General features: G+C 39.6%; 1 protein-coding gene across 1 annotated transcript in view; it reads left to right on the forward strand.

Annotated features, from left to right (window-relative positions):
- Positions 1 to 18,185, forward strand: part of nyap2a (neuronal tyrosine-phosphorylated phosphoinositide-3-kinase adaptor 2a) — a 47,423-nt gene extending 29,238 nt beyond the window's left edge. The window contains exons 4-7 of the mRNA XM_053507553.1: positions 2,767 to 3,975; positions 11,539 to 11,706; positions 11,821 to 11,942; positions 16,252 to 18,185. Coding sequence (XP_053363528.1) covers positions 2,767 to 3,975; positions 11,539 to 11,706; positions 11,821 to 11,942; positions 16,252 to 16,482 — 1,730 coding nt within the window. The 3' untranslated portion in view covers positions 16,483 to 18,185. The remainder of the gene's footprint in view (positions 1 to 2,766; positions 3,976 to 11,538; positions 11,707 to 11,820; positions 11,943 to 16,251) is intronic.
- The last annotated feature ends 1 nt before the right edge of the window (position 18,186 follows it).

An 18,186-nucleotide genomic window follows, 5' to 3' on the forward strand; every position in this document is an offset into this window, starting at 1 on the left:
TCCACCATGTTTCCATTGATGACCTCTTCGTGTCTTGCTATCCTTGAGGGTTTTATATATGAAAATGGCATTTTGATTGTATTGAATTCCTTCATTTTTAAGAATTTCCCCAGTCCTACGATAAAACGTCCCTAAAAATTCCTTGATTTGGTTTTGTCAGAGGTGAAATTTGCTTCTTCTTGCTGCTCAAGGTTTCCGTTTCTTTTCCGCCATGACTGCACCTGAACAAACAACACAACATAGTGGATCCAGGAAAAGAAGGTAATGCAGGCAAGTTTTCTTGAAACAGGTCTTTCCAAGAATTCCTCAGCTATGCTATTCTTAGACAGAGAAGTTGTAACAATGTCTCAATTTTTGTCTCAATTACCCTACAAATTAAAATAATCCTAAAAAGATGGGGAAACCCTTTCCTAACAAAACTCTTAGGATATTTCTGCATCATACTTGAAAGGTCAAGACTGTTTTTACTTTTTATGCATGCAAGCACAACTTCTTTTACCCGAGTGCCACCTTTGTTTAAGGTTCTGCGATCCGTTAGATGACTACCTGAGATATGATGAGCAATTTAACAAGAAACAGTAAGTGAGGACTGGGAATTGAGGAGAACTGGATGACCTCAGTGTACCATAAACATTCCCAGAGACCAGTCCAATTTTTAAGAACACTTGCGCAATCAAGACATAAAGAACTTGCCAGAACAACGCAATACTTTCTAGGAATTAGTTGCTGTGACAATACACACACAACCCCACTCTACCCCTCCAACACCACCACCACCACAACACGCGGCATTTATCAAGTCAGTGACATTACAAATGCACAAACAGCTGCTTACAGCCTCCCTGAGAGGGAGAATAAACGGATTGAAAAGTCATGACATCGTTTTTTTTTTCTGGAGTGAAGAAATGAGAGTAAACGAGAACAAGAGAGATTAATTAAGTCATTGGGTCTTTTTAGGATCTTATGTTGCCTTTTTTCAGTGTTGTATCCATCAGATGTTCTCAGTATGCTGGGATGTTAAGACATGGGTCTCAACTCGACATTTATAGAAGTGTGTGAGATCGGGTGAGATTTCAGAGTACAGGATATAGAGGCTTTATTTTGGGTGCACTGCTGCAGTTCTGCTGTTCAGTCCTGGCTCTCATGGGGATTAATAAAACCATGTTGTTGGGTCTACTTCAATCTGTGTGTCACAGGTCCGGCACTCAGCTTACACACATACTTGCAGTTCGTATGATTACATAACACACGAACACACGAACACACACACACACACACACACACACACACACACACACACACACACCGCACAGGCTTTCTGTTCCCTAAAGAGAGAGGATCTTCAGGGTGCCCTCTACTAGAAGTGTGTGTGTGTGTGTGTGTGTGTGTGTGTGGGGAGATGAGCAGAGAGAGCGAGAGAGAGAGAGAGAGAGAGAGAGCTTACATATATGTCTGCCAGCTGATAAAATCAAAGCTGAATTCATTGACAAATGACCTACTTTCTGCACTTTATTCATATTTTCTCTCATATGACTCTGTGTTTTTGCTGTAGGCATACAGTCACACACACACACACATTTCTTGGTGTCTTTATGAGGACCTTCTTTTGATAAGATTATTAATGCAGCTAATTAATTCTATTAAATAAATGCCTTATTAACATTTTTTTTTAATAAAACATAATTTTTTTTGAATGGTCCTTATTTAACTGGTCCCCACAATGTCAAAAAAAAAAAACATTAACTATTTAACTTCACATTAAACTTAACACCATTTATTTATTAGCTTATGTGTTAGTGAGTGTATCCACAAGCAGAACTACATTTCTATCCTTTTACAATCTAGTCTGGAAACCCCAAAAAGATCAAACACATGAATCTTCAAACACTGTTACATGCTTAAAGGCACGGTAATGAACCCAGGTGCTGTGTAATGTGGAACAGATAATAATAAATTTAAAAAACTCTTTCCTCCTGCTAGGACCGAGTTTAAACACAGTGCTAACATCTGACAAAATGACTTTATTCTTTTTAGCATAGAAAGTTTATAACGCCTATTATACATTTAGAGTGCTGTATTTGGTTAGAGTTACATCTACAAGGTGTACGGGTATTGTCCCAATACATTATTGTTTTTGTAGAAACGACAACAGATCCATCTAACATTTTTTGGAAGGAGTCTCCAGTTCAAAAATCAGTGCTATCTTTAAGCTGTACAAGGCTGTAACATTGCACTTTATAGTTACTTTGTAACAAGACTTGGTGCATGTCTTGTCTTATTATATTCAAGAGGGAAAAAGGTGATGTAATAAGAAAAACTACTTAATTTGCTTTATATATATAAATATATTAAACATTAAATGTAACTTCCTCCCACAATCCAAAGACATGTGCTTAGTGAGCATGTGTATTTGTGTGTGCTTGTACTCTAGTACACCCTAGGTGAAGTGCCAACTCCATTCTGGAATTTACATGTAGAGGTTATAGATATTATAAGCCTAAGGTGTTTCAAAGTGGGAACAATATATCCTAATGCCATTGCCAAACATTTGGTATTACATTTATAAAAATAAATAGATATTTTCTTAATCGAAATTGAATAGACCTTAAAAACTATGAAATCAGATTTGATTACTAAAACTCTCACATTCTCACAACCAATATATATATATATATAAGGAACTTAAGATGTAAACCAATTACACCAATTGTTCATTGACGTCACATGTACTTACATGTAATAATACAATAGCTTTATTTTCTGCAGCATCCAAGAGTCGTCCATGCAGTGAGGAGTATCGTCGCATGCCTCCGCCCAAACCGAAGCGCAACCCCAACACTCAGCTCAGCACTTCTTTTGATGAGTCTTACATTCAAAACCATGGCACCAAATTTAAGTCCGCTTCATTGCCACGACGACAGAAGAAAAAGTCAATGTCGCAGAATCAAAGCCCTGCCTTGGACACTGATGAAGAAGCAGAGCCAGTCTACATAGAGATGGTGGGAAACATCCTACGTGACTTTAGCCAGTTTACTGGAAGTAATGCTGATGAAGAGGACGACCAGGGAGAGAGTGTGTATGAGGAGATGAAATATCCCGCTTATGAAGATGCGGCCCTTTCAACTGAGCCTGTTCAGGCACGCTGGGAGCCAGGCCTAGCTCCTGCAGTTTCTGATATAGACTTAACACGATCATCAGTACCTCGTGGATCAATTTGCGACATACCTGCCCCCTTTCCTAACTTACTGACTCACAGACCTCCCCTGTTGGTGTTCCCCCCTGCACCTGCTCAGTGCTCCCCAAATTCAGATGAATCTCCCCTTACTCCTCTAGACGTCACTAAACTTCCTATGATAGAGAACGTTGGCTATAATAAACCTGGTTCTTCCCCAACAACTAGCGATCCTGGGCAACCCTTCCCGCCCCAGCAGTCCATGGGGCAACACCACCATCACCATCATCACCATCATCATCATCATCATAAGAAGAAGTCATTAGATAGTAAAGAATCTTCATCCACCTATACAATTACAGTGTCTGGACGTTCCTCGGCTCCACCGCTGCCATCAGCACTATACAAAAGTGGTGGTTCTTCAGCTGCTCATGGTTACCCTCGCAGCCACTCTGCATGCCCATCCCCTATTAGCATGGGTCGCTCTTTGACTCCCCTCACCCTCAAACGTCCTCCGCCATATGACGCTGTGCTGACAGGCACGATACCCCGTAGTGCCTCTGGAGTGTCGCACAGTTCCCATGAGAGCGGACGTCTTTCAAACTCCTCTAGCGTCCATGGTGGATCCATGCAAAATGTTTCCACTGCATCAGGGGGATCAGGGGGGTCTAGTTCAGGCTCAGGGGGACGTGGATGTCGAACACCAACTAGTCCACTGGATGAGCTCAGCAACTTGTTTTCCTCTAGCAAGAACATGCTGAGAAAAGGCTCTGGAGGGCGCAAGAACAAGGAGTTCAATGAGAGTAAGTTACAAATAAAATGTTTGAAAAATAGTATTGAAAAATTTCCTGTTCAAGTTTAAAATATGAGATTTGTTTGAATGCACTTTAATTTTTAATGCTTGATAATGCGATACAGATAAATGATGTGGAGGAACTATACTTTATCAAATGTTTGCGAAATGCATCTTATTGGTATTCAAGTCGGTTGAGTTTTTAAAAAAAAAAAATCAATTCTCCTTTACAATAATAGCCCTAAACACCCAATAACTCTACCCCATCTTCAACCCTAATCCTTTACCCTAACCCACAACCCCAATCCCCATTTTTAACTCCAAATTTCTACCTTAACCCTAAATTCCATCCTTAATCCTTAATACCAATCCCAACCATAAACCCCAGCATTTGCTTCCCACCAAAACTTTAACACTAATCACATTGTTAGATCTAAACCCCAACCCCAAATACTCTAAATCCCAATCCTAAACCATATCGCGGCACCAAGTTTAAGAGTAAGATTTAGTTTTTATTACATGTACAACACCCCTGGAGCAGATGGAGTTAATGGCATTGCTCGAGGGCTCGACCGTGGCAGCTTTGGTGGTGCAACCCTCTGATCAGTAACTCAGAGCCTCCTCTGCCCCAACATTCCCCCAACTATACTCACAACCCCTAGCTACTTTTTTGTGCTGTAATTACAAGGATATAGACTAGAATGCTGTCTTTATTTTCACGGTTTCAGTTTGATTCTGTCTGAATTCTAACTGGACTCAACCTATATTATTGCCAATACTGTACATTTCAGGAAACTTCTCACAGAAGAGTGGAGTATAATCAGCCTATGGAGAACTACAGCTAGGGGGGTGTACCCTGACAATTGCAAGCCCAGATAAAATAAAAAAAGAATAACAACATTTTTAAGAACCATGCTCAGTTCGATATCTCATACAGTCTTTGTGACATGGGCTTATATGACTCCACCACTGGATCAGTCTCTGTTGTTCACTTGTCACCACTGGGGACGAGACTGACAGTAGTAGCAGGGTGCAATTATGATCCATCAAATGTACACGCAAAGACACCCAGCTAATAATTTTAACAACATGTTATCCAACGTCGTGGTGTTTCTTTGTTCATTATAGAGCTGCTTATAGACTGTATCGCAGCAGGGTTATGGACTGGTTCTTGGCTCTGACAGTAAATACATTATGCAGTTATAAGTGGTTACTGGTGGTGAGTTTAGACTTGACAAGGAAGCTATTAGGGCTGGGCAATGCATTAAATCACAAGGTGTCATCAATGGTGTAATGAGAATGATGGAAGGAAAACTATCAAATGCACAGCGACCTTTAAAGGCAGGTAGTCCTGGTGTTTGGTTAGTGCAGCAACATTTAAGCATTTTATGCATCTTTAATTCAAACCACTTATGGTTTTGTTATGACTTTTTGTAATTTTGTGTAACTTTCTACTTTAAGCATGCTTTCACATTAATAACCTGGACGTGGGTCTAAGGACATACAGTAAATTCTAGTTTGATTAGTGTGACTAATTGTGTTAGTCTAAATACAACATGAGTTTTAAAATATAAAATATGTTAGTCCAACTGAAATCATACTAAATCAAACTAAATTGAACTTCCCAAAGTCAGACTAGGACCCCTAGATAAATGCAGGTGGGAGTCGAGCATCTCTCGCACGTAATACCTCAATCGGAGACTAAAAATCGGTCTAGGCGTTTTGAGCACGCTACGTAGTTACCACCCCAGGCTATGCCCAGGAAGTCTAACAAAAGGCATAACAAAAACACTCATAAATGATATGATAAAAAAGAGGATAGACCTCATGTACAGTCTAGGCTAAAAAGAAATCAGCCGAAGGTTCAGCCTCATTTCCTTAAATGATTCTGCACATTTTTCAAGACCATTTTGGTGCTTTTGTGCTTGGTTCTACAAAACGGATCATATGATCTGATTTGATTTCCATTCTAGTGCACTTACACCAGCCGTCCCTGATAATTAATCAGTTCGGAGCCAGTAGAACTGTCACTGTTAATCTATCTCTGAGTGCTGACCCGGGCAGACTGAAGGACTAAAGTTCACGTCCCACAGCACCTCTGCTGCCTCTTTCTCTCACAGTCATGCTAATGAGCTTGTGTGTGTGTGTGTGTGCATGTGTGTCTATGTGTGTGCAGTCACTTGATTGGGTGTATCTAATCCTGTCAGTGCTGCGGGCTGCTAGGAAATATTTTCCCCCCTTTTTTAAAAGGTTAATAATTTAACATATAAGATTTTCACTGGCGGTGCAGCACAGAGTATGTACACACACAAACACACGTCCATTAAAGCACTCGGTTAAACACTCTCTTGTGGGTTGTCCGTCTGCATGTTTATTGCCATCAGTGCTTCGCTATTAAAGCCTGGTGTTAATAGCAGGGGAGGATAATTAAGTTGAAATTAATAGAGCACAGTTTGGCTAATGGAACCACAGTGAATTGGTTTAGTGGTTATTCGGAATGTCTTTTTTGTCAGTTCTCGTGAAGGATTCCCATAATTCCGAGATTCCCATAATTCTAATAAGTTCTGAGGATGCTGATATTAGATTACAAACGTTTTATCATCACATGAATTCCCTCTCTATTATAAAGATAAGAAGTTTCTAAATAATATATCGATGTATGATGTGTAAGTGATTTGTGTAAGATTGCAGCCACTTTAGGACTTTAAGACTGCCTCCATTTAAACACAAACCCAATGGCAGCGTATAGACAGATGTTATGAATGCACACACACACACACATATGCAAACACAAACACGCACAAAGCCGAACCTCTAGCCAGCTGAAATAATTGAAAAGCTTTCATCTGTTAGTAAAGCAATTTCCTTAATGCGTTCAGAGTGAATGAAGGACATGATGAATGCGATCTGTAATAGGTCCCCAGTGAGAGACAGAGACTGGGAGGGGGACTTATTGGTGGAGACATATTAAATATAAACCCACTGACTGCATGGTCCACTCTTGCAGTTTAACTTCATATTTCAGCAAGTCGTCATGAGTTACAGTTGCTATCAGACTTCCGTTATCTAATTTATAACGAATCGAGTGATGGAGTAACTCTGAAAGTAATTCGAGGTTTAAAAGAAAAATCGGTAACACCTGACAGTACAGAAGTGTTATGGATGAATGAATTATGACTATATATATATATTTTTTGTCTCCACTGGTTCCTCAGGTCTTCCTTCTGCGTTTAACAGGTCTAGCTTTGTAAAGAGCGTTCTAGTTTTCTAAAAGGGTTTTGTCATTTTTTGCCTGTGTGTACTCCCACCCTCTTAATATTTCATACACAGTCAGTCGGCTGCTTATTCCCATTAGCACTGGCTTAGCTTATATTAACCTAATGCGTTATGACTTTGCATTCAATCTAGACTTTTTTCCTCACCATCCATCCATCCATCCATCCATCCGTTTCTTACAGAGGGTCGCTGGAGCCTATCCCAGGAAAAGTAGGGCAGTAGGCAGGGTACAACCTGGATTAGGTGATAACTCATCACACAACCATACACACTCATACACCCAATCAAACACTATGGGCAATTTGGAACCACTCGGCAACCTATTGTGCATGTTTTTGGGATGTTAGATGAAATCAGACAACCTAGAGGAAATCTACCAAGCACAGGGAAGAACATGCAAACTACACACATACAGACCAGAGGTGAGATTCAAACCCCAGTCCCAATCAAATCTGGAGTCTAGTTAAGTTTGTAATATTGATTCCCCAGTAAGACATTTTAAGCATCAGCCATGTCTTAAGGTTTCAAAAACATAGCAGAAGATTATGGTGAGTTTTAGTCAGAATTTGTTATTTTGAAATCTCGGCTTGTGCTTTTGGATGTCGGGAAAAGCTCCATAAGTTTGTCCATACTGTCAAATTGGACAGTGTTGGAAATTGGAAGACTACAGAAGATGATTGTAGTTAGAGGTGATTAGGAGGGGGCCCAGGAACTCTGCTTTTGCGGCGTCCATGAGGTTGGAGAGCTCACATGTGTAATTAATTTAAAAGAAGTAAGAAAGAAACTGATTTTGAGATACACAGTAATATTTCCAGTGTTGATTTTTATTTTAAACCCCTGCTGGGAATTTTGCTTTGTAGATCTTCTGTATCTGTGGAGTTTGGAAGGGAATAGTACAGTTTGGCCAGCTAACTTTATTCAGTTAATTAACATGTTCATGGCATCCAGCCTTCCAATACATCAGCTTTTAGTGCCTTAATGTCATCACTGTAATTACCAAGAAACTTTCCTCTGGTGTTAATTTTCTCTTCTTGTTCTTTAGGCTGATCCCATTAGGGGTCGCCACAGTGGACCATTTGTCTCCATCTAACTCCTTTTATACTTCAACCTCCTGCATGTCCTCCACTTACCACATGCATAAACCACCTCTTGGGTGGTTCCTCAGCTCCATCTATAACATTCTCCTTCTGATATATTGTCACCTTCCTCTGCACATGTCCAAACCATCTTAATCTGAAACTTAAACCCTTTTTAACTTTGTTCCCAAACTGTCCTACCTGCTCTGTCCCTCTATTACACTAATTCCTAATCCTGTCAGTGCCAAAGCAAATCTCAGCATCTTCAGGTCTTCTACCTCCAGCTCTTTTTGTCAGAGGTAACATCTCCAAACCGTACAATGTTGCTGGTTTCACTACTGTCCTGTAAACTTTACCTTTTCATTCATGTCTAATCCTTCTCTCTTATGAAATGTTTATATATGTCAGGGCATTGCAGGTTAGACCACCGCTTAGCATCAATTAATCCCTGACAGGACGCCAAGCCATAAAGATCTTCTAGAGTTACAGCGTTTAAATGTGTTAGCTTAGCTGAAAAGCACTTTCTGTTTTTTAGAGCTAATCCACAATTACAAGCGGTGAAAGCTAGGTGATTGTAGGTGATTCTTTTTTTCCAGCCAGTTCGCGTGTGCATGTTTTGGTTTACAAAACCGAAAAATAATGGTAGTGGTTGTAATGTGGTGGCATGGTAGCTTAGTGGTTAGTACTGTCGCCTCGCACCTCCAGGGTTTAAGCTCGATTCCCACCTTGGGGTCTGTGTGCATGGAGTTTGCATGTTCTCCCTGTGCTTGGTGGGTTTCCTCCGAGTACTCCGGTTTCCTCCCACAGTCCAAAGACTAGGCTAAATGGTGTTCTTAAATTGCCTGTAGTTTATGATCCTGTATGTGAACATTCACCAGAGGTCCTACCACATTCGTAAAATGGAAATAAATAACTACTATTGATCTCCATGGCCCCTAGTTGGTCTACAGAGGTTCCTAAATGGATGGATGGTTGTAATCTAATAGTAGTATTGCTAATCTTCAGGCTGCTCAAGTAGTCCAGTCACATAGCCCTTGTTGCCTAACACAAATGTCCTCCCTGGATGGATGAAGTCAAGCCCAAAAGACCAGGGGGTGCAGACCCCCAGGGTTGGAGTGAGTCTGAAACAAGGAGCTGGATCAGATCCAACTCCACTCCTTGGACTTTCGGCTATGGCAAAATAAGTCCAGCGGCTGCGAATAGATTGTGTGTGTGTGTGTGTGTTTGTGATAGGCTAATGGTTGCTAATATGGCGTGACAATGTGAGTAGCGTGCAAATGTAAAGCTTGCACAAGAGCCTGCTACTGATTTATAGTATGAGTGTAATTATTTAGAGAAACTGAGGTTTCATCTTAATAGACCTTTTTGTAACAAAAACAGCTGGAAATAGACTTACTTCAAATATAATACATGTTTTTTCCTACAGTATCATTTTTTTTTGTACACACATACATAAGGTCACCTAAGTGACTTTTCAGCTGAAACAAATAACATTGTGGGCGCAAAATCAATTCATTTGCATAGATATCACATTGTGTGTCATGTTTTTGGAAAGAAATTCCTCAGATTCGCAAATCTTTCAAGGCAAACCCAAGGCTGGACAACGCTTTGATCATTTAGGCCTCGTCAACATGTGGTTTTAACTCACACTGATTGGGTTGGGTGGTTCTATTCCTTTTGGTCGTGCATACACACGCAAACTCTAGTTTAGGTCACTGGAAACTGACTTTGTGGAAAACTTCTTCCAGCATGAAGATATTTAGAAAGGTAGGCCAGATGTGCTGTAACCTGCTGTGTTTGAAGTCAGACTGTGATGGTTTATGCCTGTCTGTAAGGTGTGTTTAGACAGTGTGAAGGAATTTCGTTTTTTTTGTTAATATAAAGAATACCTGTGTATGAGTGGACGAGGCCTTAAAACAGTGAAACACTCTGTAAATCCTGTTACTAAATCATCCACACACACACACACACACACACACACACACACACACACACACACACACACACACACACACACTATGGCTATTGCTATACAATGATGCCTAGTGGTCATTTTCACGTAACTGCATGGGTAATGTAGTAAAGTGACCAAATAATAATTAACAATATAATATATAATAATTATAATAACAATAATAATAAATATAGTTTCAAGCAACGATGAGCGGGCCCAAGCACCTGTGCCATCGCCACCCGGGTGTACCACACAAACTGTGTGTCTTTTGAGTATGTTAAGGGTGCTGAAAAGCCCTGGTCGCTGATGTCACCGAACATGTCATATGGTTAATGCGTTGTCACGGCGATGGCATAATAAACAATTTTTTTATCTTAGAAAAACAAAAGGGGTCTCGCATTTATGACATCAGTGATATTAAAACAGTTTTTTCGGTTCTCCGGAGATAAAAAAAAAAAAAAGCGATTATCAAAGCGATGGTGATGATGTAGTCATGTCAATAGTCATGTCGTCATCGTGCTGATGTCATAATGCTTGTGCGATGATGATGATGATGATGATGATAATAACAACAACAATCTGGATTTCTTTTTTATCTGATGTATTGCAGTAATTGTGACATTTGGACTGAATATACACTTTCTTCACATCCATTTATCCACCCATCTCTCTCTCTCTCTCTCTTGCTCTCTGTCTAAAAAAAGACACAAAAGCGAACTTCTAGGCATAATATGTGAGACAATTACGAGGAATACATACCATTCTTCATTTCCAGATGTTATGTTGTCTGTTTCTTCCTTTCTTTCTTTTCTTTTGTATTTCTTGCTCTGCTGTCTTTCTGCCACCTCTCACCTTTCTCACTCTCTCTCCCTGTTCTGTCTCTCCTGATTCTCCTGCTCTCTCTGTCCCTACCTGACTGTCATGTTTTCCTGATTCAGCTTTTGACTGTGTGTGTGCACATGTGTATACAGATGACCTGCGCTGTATTTACTTTTAATAACAGTAAAAGTAATGCAAAAGTGATGTCTATTGATAAGCAGGCTGGGTGTGTGTGTCTGTTTGAGACAGACAGAGAGAGAGAGGGAATGTGTTTAATTACATGTGACTTTGCCTTAGGGCTCCTTGGCATTTTCACTGACAATTCTCTCTCTCTCTCTCAAAAAAAAAAAACATTCTGACTTACAAATCTAATCTGTTCACACTATACTAATGTGTGTGTGCGTGTGCGCGTGTGTGTGTGTGTGTGTGTGTGTGCACCTGTCTGAAGTTGAAGTGAAGACCAGAACCTACAGCATCGACAGTAAAGAACGAGCTCTTCGTAGCTCCTCCCCAAAAGTGCAGGATTGGGACACGCCCTCAGGACAATCCGCCACGCCCACTCGTCTAGGCCGCTCCTCCATCAGCCCGACCACCATGCTGGGCAGTGGAGCCTCAGGTAACTAAAAAACAAACCGGGTGTTATGCGTAGTTTATCCAGGATGTGATGATACAGTGCAAAAATTATTATTATTATTATTATTATTTATTTATTTTTGCTTTATCTCCGCAGAACCGAAAGCTGCCTGTAAGCTCGGGCGTTCCGCCTCCACATCAGGAGTGCCCTCACCAGTAGGAACGCCCCAGAGACACGCCCCCGAATCCTCAGCCAATCAGAGCGGAAGCCCAAGCCAGGTACTGCACTCTCAGACCTCGGTGTGAGCGAGACGCCGCATGCGTGGGGTGCACTGTCCTGTCTCCGTGTCTGTCTGTCAGCCTGGTAATCCGTCTGTCTTATATGTGCGCCTGTTTATGGAACATGCGACCTCCATCTTCATTGTCTTCGCTGATCGAGTGTGTATGTGTGTGTGTTTGTGTATGTTGGGGAGAGGGGTTGGGTGTTGGTCAACACTCGCAGCGATACATGAAGTTTCTCTTCATCATGTGTATGTTTCCATTCGGTCCAGATCAGGGCTGGTGTGTTCACTACTCAGATTCTTTCAGTTCTTCAGAAACTTGCCGGGTTAGAAGATAAAGAGACGCTCACCAAAACGCCTGGTAGTCGCTAATCCGGTTTTCAACGTGTGATGACACAATCGAGGATAAATTCTAAACATCTGAACATCATCAATCAATCATTTGCAAACTTCTCGACAGATACACACTTTACCGTTCAGTGAGTTTAAAGCTGAATCCGTTAACATTTCACATCCGAGCTGCAGTTTGTTCAAAATTTCCCACCCATTACAACCCCGTCCGTGTGATGCAGCACTGATTGACAAGTACTCAGGAACATTCTGTAATACGGTAATGTTTTTTATTTTTTAAATGATTATTTCATGCTGACGGCCAAAACACAGTATTAGTGTTGTTTTAATTAATGAATTTTTTTTTTATGTCATACATATAATAACAAAAAATGTGTGTGGCCATACAAGCTACTTCTGAAGTATACGCAACATGGTAGTGACCAATCTTGCTTCCTTAAAAATTTTAAGTTTCTAATTTCAGCTGTTTTGGAGAGATGATTTTATATGTGCCCCCCAAAATGGCCATTTTTCAGCGGTATACTGTCTCGCTTCAAAGAATAATTATTAAAAAAATGCAAATTATTCAAATTGATACTAAAATTGGTCTAAGCTTCTAGAAGTATATGACCTGTAAGAATTGTTGTTTTAATTGAGACATTATGTGCAAAATGTTTCCCGAAATAAACCTGTAGTGTCCGTAACCATGTCAAATTCTTCTTAACAATTTAGCATTACATTACATAGCAATACACATTTTCAGGTTTATGTCTTTTCATGCAAAATCAAAATCGGCCAAGTTTCATCTGAATGACAGTTAAAAACATTCAGAGATTTTAATTTAAAAACGCTACAGACACTACAGACATAAAATGGCATTAAACTGTATTTAGCAAATGTGTTTTTTTATCTGATAAAAATATAAATGTGTATGCATATTTACAAAAAAATTAAAAATAGATCAGGAGATTTCAGGAAAAGCATTAAGTCTTATTAAAAAATGCTGTTATATGATCCTAAAAATACACTTTTTCACCTACTGTACTGTACTGTAGGTGAGACACATTTTAGCACCGATACCATGTTTTGGCCGTGAGAAAATAATTGCTGCTATAGATAAACATTTATTAAAGAATAATACACCGAAATCGAAATCAAAATATAGTATCTGAAGCGAGGAAGTAACCCCAAAGAACTTTGATTCTTTTCTTCTTATATAGAAAACCCTGCTCTGGACCCGCTACCATTTTTTTTGTCTCTTCTTTCTGATAAGCAGTATGTCTTTTACACTTATATACAAACATCAAACAGAAGATCGCAAATATTGCTCGTCTCATCAACCTCAGGACTATCAAGTGAACTTAAGGGACATACTGTACTGTATACACTGCCTGTCCAAAAAAAAAAAAACCTAGCTGAACTTTGAAATTAATGAAAGTAATGTTATAGGAGCAAATCATGAACGGAGACGACTTAAACGCTTGGCGAAATTGCATCATAAAAAATCCAGTAGAAATCAGAGCTGTGTTTAGTAGTGAGATAAGAGCATGAAGCATAAAGATTGAGCCTGTTCCAGAGTGATGGGCGTGTCAGGGTAAGAAGGGAAGTACCTTTATTAATCGATGCACCATTCATGGGGTTGCTTCAGTTGCTCAGGTCTAGACTCAACAACGTTATTTGGCCAAAAATGAAGTCAGCTGACGACCTGAATGCAATACATGACCAGGTTATGACATCAGTGGAGTTTTGTCCCGATGACACGGCCATGTTCCAGGACTCAGGGTATGAATGAGAGGTTCTGGGAGCACGAGGGATCTAGCATGAACTGGTCACCATATTGCCTTGTAAGTGCCATATAGTCTTGAGAGACTTATTTTTTTTGGCCAGGCAGTGTATAAGACAACCCTCTTGTTTTTGTAGCTGAAATCTGTGTAAGTGCAGCATGTGTGGATTTTAATGATGGCAGAATTAAAAAAATTACAAAGAAAAAAAAAAGTTAGACCTTTGTATATTTGTTCTTTTACTTTTATTTAAACCACAAACTGATTTTGATCAGAAGAGCTGTTATTATTCCAATATCGTTTTCTTCCTATCTATATATATATTCTATCGCTATTTATATTGTTTGATGTGTGTATATACAAACGCTGTCTTGATGTCAATGTCATGGGCCAAATGCATTTCTGCACATGTTTGCCTGTATGCTTTTTTTCTGTATCCTTCTGTGTACAGTATCAGCCGTTTTACTCTATCCACCAGGATAAAGGAGTCTGACGTACTGTATGATCACACACACACACACACACACACATACACAGAAATCGATTCCCACTCCTCGCATTGCTGTATATAATCCCCAGGTTTAAAATGAAACAACGCACCCTTCTAAGAAATTAACCAGCTTCAACTCCAGACCAATCTAATCTCCTCATCCAAACTAATCGAACAAACGGAATAAAATCATGTCGCTGGTTTACACACTTTTTCCTCTTTGTCTTGTGTTTTCTGTGTGTGTGTCTGCTGCTTCCTCTCTCAAAAGCACAACTTTGTGTGTTCCAGTGAATGTTGGCGTGTCGGCGTGTTGTTGATAGGGGTGTGTGTTTCTGTGTAAGTGTATCTTTGAGTGTTTCGGATTTGTTAGTGATGTTATTCCAGCATGCACTGTACACGGGGGCTTAGCATGCATGAGTGTGTGTGTGTGTGCGAGTGGATGCCAGATGTACAGTACTGCAGTGCTTCCAGGTTTTTGTGTGTGTGCATTAATTCTAGATACACTATGTGCAATTGTTTCACTGCTTAACACACACACAGACACACACACACACACACACACACACACACACACACACACACACACACACACTCACTTACATGGACACAGCGATCTTCAGGGGAATAATAGAGTAATAATGCTAATACAATAGATTAGTACCTACGTGTCATCTGGTGACTATTTGACTGATTCATGCATAAACAAAACCCAGAAAAAAAGTTTATAATAAATAAATAAATAAATAAATAAATAAATAACAATTTAACAACCGTGCCTTTTTAAAGACATGATTGATGATTGTTGTTAATCAGTCATTTTAAGCACATCCTTAAATCTGTGCCCTAAATGTACTGTACGCTACTACAACCAGTTTAGAAAAACCCACTAGATGGTGCTGTTGTAGGTACGAGATGTGCTTTGGTGGTCAGATCCACTCAGTCCTGCGTCTGTTGGTGATATACGATGTCTGTGGCAACGCCGCAACATTTGCATATAGAAATTGCAGATAGATATCAATATGGCAATAAATATTCCATCCTTCATTTTACATTTTCTTTGGCAATACAGCATTCTCTTTCCCACACCGATAAATACTTTAGAATTTGAATATATACATATAGAGCTAATTAATTAATTGAGTTATATTTTTGTACTTATGGTGTGCATAAATGACTTGCTACAGTCTGGTACAAGTCTGGTACAAGTCAAGACCAAATATCAATTCCAATATTAATACATAAAAATACCTCTTCCTATTGATACAGGAAAGACCCCCCCAAAGACCCCAATAATCACAAATAAGCGATATCACATGAAAGGGAGTGCTGTTGTGCTGAATATCATCACTGAATATGAATCCCTCTCATGTGATTAGCACTGCTTTAATGTGGCTGTAGGCACGAGGGGCTTTTTAGACAACTGTTCCACGAACACCATTTATTATCAACAGATTATAATTTGTTTGTTTTAATTTATTAACGGTACTATGTAGCCATAAGGTAAGGAGAATAAACCATGGAGGTGTTGGAGTTTCCCTTTATCAGTTTGTATCAGTAAACGTCCATGAGATAGATTTGTTGCTAGATTGTGTTATTATACGTCATATATACTTTACGTGTCAAGAGCTTTAGAGAAACTCATTATACGTTCAAATAGTCCAAAAAAAAAAGGGTAAAGATGGCACCAACATTCTCTTACCCCTTAGATGCCCCCAGTGCCCCCATGGGCATGCGGGGACCACACCATGATGGAGATGATCGAGAAGAAACGGCACCTTTGCAAGGAGATCAAGGCACGGCAGAAACCAGACAAGGCCCTGTGCAAACAAGACAGCATGCCCATCCTGCCCAGCTGGAAAAAGACCAACGGGGCCAAAAAATACGGCCCTCCACCCTACTCAGCCCAAACCACCGTCTTCTGGGACACAGCTATTTAACCCGGTTGAGGTAACGTGGTAGACGAGTAATAATCACTGTTCAGGCCCGCCAGTCTATAGGCAGCGGAACAGCGGATGAGGAGGGGGTGTGGCCAAACCATGGCTGTTTAGCCAATAGGAAGCAAAAGGGAATTTATTTGAAATTCTGTAGCAAATTTACTTAAATCTGAAGCGTTCGGATTTAAGTGTCCTTGGTTTCTTATCACTGTTTGTATTTCATATTTTTATATATATATACAGTATATGAAAAAAAGGAAAGTGTGAACCGATGCTTGGTCATTCCAGATTTTCTAAAAAAGAGAAAGAGCGAGAGTAAACAATTAGCCATGCGATGATATGCATCCCCTTAAAGATGGTATTTTTTGTTCTTTACTTGCTATTTTTTTCCCGTTTTTCTATGTTTCTATGTTGCATCAACGCTTATCAGTGTTGAAAAAAAAATCTATAGCTTAAAATATATATGTTAGAATTTAATATGTGAGAATTTTTATATTGGTGTTAAAAGAATGTCAGAGAGTAATTTGCTTTGTTCTGTTTTGAATTGATTTTTTTTTAATCATATAAGGATTTAACAGAAGCACTATTTTGTGAAAAGGAATCTATTTTGGACATCTTAAGCCTGGTGTTGTGATTGAGATGGTGGATTGTCGTCGAGGTCTCGTCGTGTGTCCTTGCGGTGCTGATCTTACTTCAAATCAAACTCAACCACTTTAAAGCCTGATATCTCTGGTGCTGTTCGACTCTTTTCTTGAGTTTTTCCGCCCATAAGGACTACAACCGACTCGATCGAAAACATAGTGACAAGTGCTGTGATTATTTTAAGAGGACGTAGAGGGGGAAGACAATGCTAGCCTGTGAGCATGCTAACTGTATCAACCCTTTAAGTTACTGTATGTCAGGCAATACCACAAAGATTTCCATAGTTCTGAAGAAAACGAAAACACTTTCTATGAAGCCTGTAGTCTTTGAAGCCCTGCATGATCAATGACATTTCCATTTCTTATGCTCTTGTTTTGGTTTTATGTTTGGTTTGATGTTTAGTGGTTAATTACCGTACTGTGTTCTCCTGTTCTGTCTTCGTCCCCTAATTATTTGATCTATTTATCCATTTTTTTGGGGGGTCAAAAATCTTGCCTTGTTTTTGTGCTTTACTGATTTTTTTTATTATTATTCCTGTGTTTTGCCTGTTAAATTTTTTTTCTTATTATGGCTCGTTCGGTAACCTTTTCTGCTTATTAACCAGCACAAGGAACACTGACTAACCCTAATTAAACACACTGAATATACACACACACTTGTGTCCTATAGGTTACACCATGTTATATTACAAAAAGGTTAGCACTCTCGTCTTGCACCTTAAGAGCTGCTGGTACTCCGAGGGTTTCCTCCCTAAGATCCAAAGACATATGCTGTAGCCTGGTTGGCGTTTACAAGTGCATGCTTATGCCATACGATGGGTCGCCACTTCTATGAACCCATATGGCAACGTTTCCTGGGATAGCCTCCTGACACTATACAGTACATGATGGATGGAATCACATTATCACAATAATCACATTAATAATCACAGAAATTCATTTAAATTGATAGATAACGTATCTTAATGAGCCTTCAAGAGTATTGAGAAGGTTTTAATCCTAAACATTGTTTCAAAGCACTTTAATGAACCCCATCCAAGTTGGTTACTCCAGTTATCATAGAAGA

The sequence above is a fragment of the Clarias gariepinus genome, chromosome 11 (assembly GCF_024256425.1).
Source record: "Clarias gariepinus isolate MV-2021 ecotype Netherlands chromosome 11, CGAR_prim_01v2, whole genome shotgun sequence".
NCBI classification, from domain to species: Eukaryota; Metazoa; Chordata; class Actinopteri; order Siluriformes; family Clariidae; genus Clarias; species Clarias gariepinus.